At 31.2% G+C, this 7,662-nt stretch overlaps 1 protein-coding gene across 1 annotated transcript in view; it reads right to left on the reverse strand.

Moving 5' to 3' along the window:
* LOC105622800 (sn1-specific diacylglycerol lipase alpha-like) overlaps positions 1-934 on the reverse strand; it is a 44,109-nt gene extending 43,175 nt beyond the window's left edge. Inside the window, exon 1 of the mRNA XM_012204211.1 lies at positions 840-934. Within this exon, the coding sequence (XP_012059601.1) occupies positions 840-934 (95 nt within the window). The remainder of the gene's footprint in view (positions 1-839) is intronic.
* Between the last annotated feature and the right edge of the window lie 6,728 nt (positions 935-7,662).

The following is a 7,662-nucleotide window of genomic DNA, read 5'->3' on the forward strand; positions in this document are numbered from 1 at the left end:
GGGAGAAAGTAGTGGCCAGCGATGGCGATGGATACTTTGAATCATAAATGTATAACCAGTTTTTTACAATAAAGCCTCGAATTTCGGAAAAAAAACGGCGGAAACAAAGTTGTACATCTAATACAAGACAAAATATCTTTAAAAATTTCTCCAAATTCAGGTTAAATTTTTAAAATAAATTGCATATCAATCCTTGAATAAGGATATGTATTTTCGAATTACATTTTTCAGATAATTCTTTAAAAAATTCATGATATATTATGCACAGATTTATAACGCGATTACAATGTACGAGTGAATTTGTTGAATACATTTAAATTTATAATAAGTAATAACGTATTTTTGTAACTCGTGTATTATGTAAAAATCGTTCCTGCTAAATACGCTTTAAGATTTCACAATTTTATCAAGAAAACAATAAAATTGTTTAAAAGCAAGATTTATTATTCTTAGGCCAGATTGCACCAACATTCTCTCTCTATCTTTGTTTCTTTTTCGCTTTAAAATAAGAACAAAGAAAGTCTTAAGTTTCGCTTAAAATCAAAATAACGTTGGTGCAACTGAGCCTTAAACGATTATTTTTAAGTCAAACGTCTTTTTAATTGCAAAGTTCAAGTGTAAGTAATTTTACATTACTCAACAAAATTAAAGAATCACTTGTTCCATCCTGTAAGTATTGCTCATTTTTGCAGAGTGAAACAGGTGATCAATTTATCATTGATCATTTTAATTTTGTTAAGTAGTGTATAATTACTTGATAAAAACTAAAGCTAAAAAAAAAAGTACGTTTCATATTTTTATATCTTCTGCTTTTCATCCTTCTATTTCATTCCACTCACCATATGAGATGCACGATGAACAGAAAAACGCCGGGCACGACGAGGTCGTCGCTGCCGACGCTCCAGCGTCGTCGGAATACCACGATACCAGGCATCTCGCGTCGCGTCGTCGTCGCCGCCTTCGTCGTCGTCGTCTTCCATCCAACAAACCGGCGACCACGAACTCACCTCACACGCGAATCACCGCGCGACTCGCTCGATTTGTCCGGCGACCGCGGCAAAAGAACAGCGGCGATCGACGACGACGCCGACGTCGGCGTCGCGTGCCGTGCCGACGAACGCACTGACAGCTGTAACCGTGACTCTTCTTATCGCGTTCGTTGTCCATTCTTCAGCGGCCTTGCCGACGACGCCGCTCGTCGCCGTGACGGCCTCCTCTTGGATACCACCGACAGCGAGCATCGCGCCGCTCGGCGCGATAATGCTCGCCCGATTCTCACTATTATTCACTGATAATAATACCACTGACAACGATGATGCTTAATCAAGATGCAAAATTGCCAATGTATATCCTTCGACGTTCTTCACGAGGTTCTTATGAAATTTTCGTCTCTGTAAAGATGAATGACAGTGGACATTGAAACCAAGGTTGGGTAGTAACTAGTTAAAACGTTAAAAGTTAAAAAAAAATTAAAAAGTTAATAATTTTTAACTTAACTTAATTAATTTTAAATGCATTAAATTTTATTTAATGAATGAAACTGAACTAAGTTACTTTTAAACATTAACTTTTTAACTCTTTTTTTTTTACCATAAGTTAAAAAATTTTTTTATCTCTTTTAAATATTTTAGAAAAATAATAAGATATAATAAGACTAAGAGCATATATTCGTAATCTGTTCATATTTTAAGATCATCTTAAGTAATTTCTTAAAATGCTAATACAGCCCTCTGATTGGTTTATGCGGTTATGCCTTATGCCATAAGCCTTAGTCCTAAGGATCTACAATAAATGTTTTAAGCCTTAAGTCATAAGAAATTGACTAATTACAATCAAATATTCTTCTCGCATTCGATTGTAATTGTCAATTTCTTATGGCTTAAGACTTATTAAAAAGTAATCACTGATTTTGTATCTTCTCTATGTGCTGGCTGTTTTTTTAAAGTTATATAACTTAGATAATTATATCTTTATGTGTTATATACTTATATATAAAATATATTATGAATAAAATATATTACATATGAATAAAAAATTAAAAATTTAATTTACTTAATAATCTATATTATAATTATTTAATCTCATTTTAAGAAAAATTAGGACATGATCTAAAAAATAATTTTTTTCAAAATTAATTTTTTTTAACTTAAGTTAATTCAATATTGACTTAACTTATGTTAAGTTAATTTTTTTATTCCTTCAACTTTTAACTTAACTTTATTAATTTTGTAAAACCATTAACTTTCACTTTATTCAGTTAAAAAAAAATATTAACTTACCTAACCTTGATTGAAACTGAAACAAATCAATTTTCAAACACTTTTATGCTATTCCGTTATAATTTGATAAACGTATCGAAGATTTTTACTATAAATAGAAAAGATCGTCTTATATAGCTCTTTTAAATAAATTTTGTGTTAAAATATAATACATTTTGTTACTTGTATATCTCACGTATTAAATTTGTATATAAAATATGTATATAAAAATATGTATAAAATTCTAATATTTTTTATATGTAAATTAAAAATTCTAACAATTAAAATTGAAAAAGGCTCCAAAGATTAAATCAATAAAAGATAAATAACGCCAATGAGAGCCGACATAATTAAACGTGTGCAATTTAAATATAATATGATGTCTCACAATTACCACATTTCCATTTGAAGAACGTATCCTTGAGGTAAAGATGAAAATTCTAATACAAAAATGTCGAGATTACAGTTTTTGAATTATAATTGGTTAAAGATAATTTGTTAATTCAAAAAATTATTGTAGTCTCGACATTTTTGTATTAGGATTTTTGTCTCAAAATTACTTCAAGAATATGTTCTTAAGAGAAAATGCGATAGTTGTGAGACACCCTGTATGTATCAATCATCAATTACAGACGTTTCAACCATAAAATTAGGTCATCCTTAATGCATAAGTAACAAATATCGGAGTCAAATTAATACATTGTAAAAAGATAGGCGAATAAAGTGCGAATACAGTTAAAAATTCTATAAATAGTTTTCAAGCACGGAAGCAATTTTCCCGATAAAATTTTTCTTTCAAAGTGAAGACGTTCTCTATGATAATAATAGACATTTTATCGTCGTACGCAATTTCCTCTCTCTTGAATTGTTTAAATAAATCCTTATATTACGCGCCATAATCATTAAGAAAGATATCCGCTTACGATGCGTCGTCAACAAGATCGTTTTGAAAACAATAAATAGCGAACCGGGAAAATCCGGACTATTCCGAGTGTGCAACGGTGAATTAAATTGTCCGAGCTTTGTTCGTGGAGGAAACTCGAAGAAAACGGCACGTCGCCGCAAGCTCTGCACTCGCCGTACCTCAGAGAGGTCAAGTCGTGCCCGTTCGTTTATAGAGTTAAGTATCTCTGAATTGTGCGAGAGAAACTTCCTGCCGGAACTGTAGTATCTCTTTCTTTCTCTCTCGTAAATCATCTCGCGAAAGCAGCGTTTTGTTCGTGATTCTCCGCCGTCTTCGTGTCGCGTCGTTCAACGATTGACTTTTCTGAATGGATGTTTATAAAATGTAACGAGCGCCACGTGCGAGAACACAATAATCTCCATGTAATAATTTTTACGATGTAATATGAATTTTATTGTACCATATATAACCAGAGATCGATAGAACATAATAATATGCAAAATTTTGGCATACATTTAACGGAATTAAATGCATAATCGCTCATAAATGCTGTGCTGTATTTTATTAACATTTTTTGATTTTGCTCGTAGAAAAAAATATCTGCTGTAGACATTGTTTATCTCTGAATTAAACTTATATATTTTCACAATATGCGTCAAGTTTCGCTTTACATTATAATCGCACCGAATTTGTCACTTAATTAAGTCCTGTACATAGAAAAGTATCATCCTACTGCTAAGAAAAGTAATTAATTTACTTTTTTAATTCAAGTAACTATTATCTTTAACAAAGAATATTTTCTCGATGGTAGTCTTAAATATACCTATTTAAATATTATTACTTTCAGAAAGAGATTGAGAGAGAGGGAAAAACTTATTATCATGCAAAACAGGGATTTATTTTCTTATGAAGAATATTATATGAAGAAATTTATCGAAGAAATGACTTTATATAACAAGCAAATTAAATTTATTAGAATTTAATAATAATATTTTAATTGAAATATTATATATGGTATATAATAATTTATTAGAATTCATAATATATTTTGAATAAATTTGATAATAATAAACTTATGATTTGCGGATATATGAACTTTTGAAACAAATAATTAATATTTAAATATATTATTATTAAATATAGTATTATTCTGTGTAAGCAAATTTTTTTTTAATAGAAAAAATTCAAAATTTTTTTGTTTCAATGTTGCGTCATGTTTAATAAAGTATTGTAGTTTCACATGATTTTTGTTTCGACGGTAGAATAACGCAAAATATACGTCGTACGTAGAAGTCATAAAGATTTATTAAAGTATTGTAGTATATATAATGTATTAAAGATTTTCTTGTTATTTTCATTTCTACAGTTTGAAATCCGACAAAGTTAAATGGTAAAATCAATGATAAAAGTGACGTATTGAAAAAGAAAACAAATTGTTAAATATTTTATATCGGGGCAATGTTGTAAAAAATATAAAATACAGAATATTGAATAATAATAACAATGACAACTTTGTTATTCATTTAACAATTATACAAATAAATGTTTGCATAAAAATATAAATTATATATAAAATTTATAAAGAGAGAAAATTTATAAATTTTATATATAAATGAGAAAAAAGGAAAGTAATCAATTTTTTAATATATATGTATAAGCGCACATCAATGAATTGCAGTTGAAAAAAATTAATCCTGAATAGAATACACAAAATACATATATATTTAATTGCGAAAATATAAAATAATGCATTACTGCAACAAGATATTATAAGTTTTCTAAAAATAAATTAAAATTAATTATTGACGAATATAAATTAAATTCGTTGTTTCTTCTTTTCTTTTTTTGAGTTCAATCATGTTATTTATGAAATAACTTAAAAAATAAGCAAATACGATTCTATCAAAAATATTTATACTGTTTAGCTGGCTCTCAGTTACGTCACCAGTTCTCCGACCTAAAGACACCCACGTGAACGAAATCGCAGACAAAGGAATTCATCGCACCGAGTTAAATCGAATATACTGCCGAGAGAAAAAAAAATGTTAGTGTTCGTCGACATGTACGTATGATGCTAATTTTCCAGGCCTACGCGAGTACAAATATAATCGATATCACTTATAATTAAATTATCGTACATTAACGAACAGCCGTATATACGTCACGAGTGAATTACTAATCAACGTACTTAAAATCACATTATTTTTGCAAATTGCTACCATGCTATCGTTTATCTTCGGTAATACAGCCCAAACTTGAAAATATAATAAATTAATTTTGGCACGTCACTTATCTTTTAAATCGAAGTAATCAACAAGAGCAATAATTTCACTTCAAAAAGCCGAGATTAGTTTTTCATTATGTAAAATTATGAGTTCGTCATTAAGTTTTTGTGCATCATTTGGATAAAGTCGATAACTATATCGAAAGATTAATAAAATTTTCGAAAGATTTTAACTTTACGATGGTAGAATTAAACATTTTATCTTTCTTAAGAATAAGTTTTACAAATTTTATTAATTAAAAATTAATGAAATTTTTTGAGGAATTAAGATTTCTAAATTTTAATTTACATCAATTAAAAATTCAATAATTAAAAAACATTACAATGCCAATGATACTCAAATGCCGAAATTAAAAGTACTTCCTAATCAAGTGATATCCAAATAATTTTCAACATTTGTCTAAAATAATTTTTAAATACTCTATACACACCTTTAATGGGATAGCACTCTTATTTCCAATGTTCCAAAACATCTAACTCTTAAATAACCGAACTTGTCTGTTTTCGAGACCGCTACTTTTTCTCAGAGCGGCGCGCTCACTGTGTGGACGACAATGCTGTGTCAGCGACGACGCTCGGCTTCGGTTTCCATCAACCGGCCGATATCACTGGCGACTCCGCGTCTCTTTATCCTCTCATCCCCGTTAGACGCCTTCTTGACAGCTCGCGTCCTGCGTGCCTCCTCGCAAAACATAAAAAAGAAACAGTTTCTTTTCGTTTTCACGACGTTCCACGCGACGATGCGCGTTATAAAATCGCTAAAAACAGCGTCGTCCTCTTTTCTTCACTTAGCCTACTGAAACGCTATCGAAATATCTGCGACGGAATAGAGTAGATCGACCGCTACCGGGTCCGAGATCGTCCCGCAACTTCGTGCCTCCTTAATGTCATTTTTCCTCTTTAAATGAGATAATATCGAAAAATGCGCTATCACGTACGCCTATCACCGACCACGTGCCGACTGCTGAGAGTGCGTAATCACTCTGCGTCCGCGCCACCACCGCGAGAAGAGCACATTTTGATACCGACGAGCAACAAGACGCATCAAACGAACTACCCCGAGGCACGACTGACTGCATCGTGCCGGCTTCGAGGTGGTACCCAAGATATGTCTCCCTCCCCCCTAACCAGCGGATCTCCCTCCGTCGCGACGACACCAAAGGGCGCTTGCGTCTCGATGCCGTCGGTTGCACCGCGTCCATCGCGTCGCTTTGCACCCCGGCAACGTTTATTCCATCTCTTCCTCGCGTGTGCGTCCTCCTTTCTTCTTTTTTATTTGATTTATCTGCGGCTGCCGAAATACGTTCCGCAAGTCGATTGGCGGTTTAATAATTTATTATCTAGCAGTGATGCGCAACCTATTTTAAAGGTAATTTTCAGAGAATCATTTTTAGAAGTAGGTAAAATCCTTCGGGTCGTATAATGATTGTTTCGATTGCATAAAATAGAAAATATGATTTTCAACTATGAGCTGGCGATCGCAAAAAAAATCACAGGATCGCAGGCTGCGCATCTGATTTAACACATCGTGTTCTTCGACAATTCTTTCTCGTTTATATATATATATATATATATATATAATTTCTTCTTCGAAAACATGCAATATCGATTACTCAGAATGTTACGCATCACTCAGAATGTGATTACGCATAATCACACGCAACCACAACAGAAAACGCGAATAATCAAAATATACGTACTTCCGTTTCGACAGTCCCTTATCGCATATGTGATTTATGAATGATCCGTTACATCACCCTCCTCTTGATTAAAATTGTTATTCATTTATAATCATATTTAAATTTATCCGAATAATCGCGCGTATACGCCTATACAGTAAAAGCGATTTTGCTAAGAATTTAGCTAGATACAGATCTGAAAATACACAGTTCAACATACATATACAGTTTTGTTGAATCATTAAAATAATTATATAGAAAACTTAACCATGATGATTTAAAATACCTATATATCTCTTATTTTGTTATGCATTGCAATTTTATTCTAATTATCCATACATAACACATCTGTACGTAACATGGTATAAAATATCAAATTATATAAATTTACAAGAAATAGTGTAATAAGAAATAGTAAAATTCTTATATATATATATATATATATATATATATATATATATATATATATATATATATATATAATAGTAGTAAGTAAGTAACTAACTAACTATATATATTAATTATTATATATATATA

Source organism: Atta cephalotes (assembly GCF_000143395.1).
Source record: "Atta cephalotes unplaced genomic scaffold scaffold00048, whole genome shotgun sequence".
Lineage (NCBI taxonomy): Eukaryota > Metazoa > Arthropoda > Insecta > Hymenoptera > Formicidae > Atta > Atta cephalotes.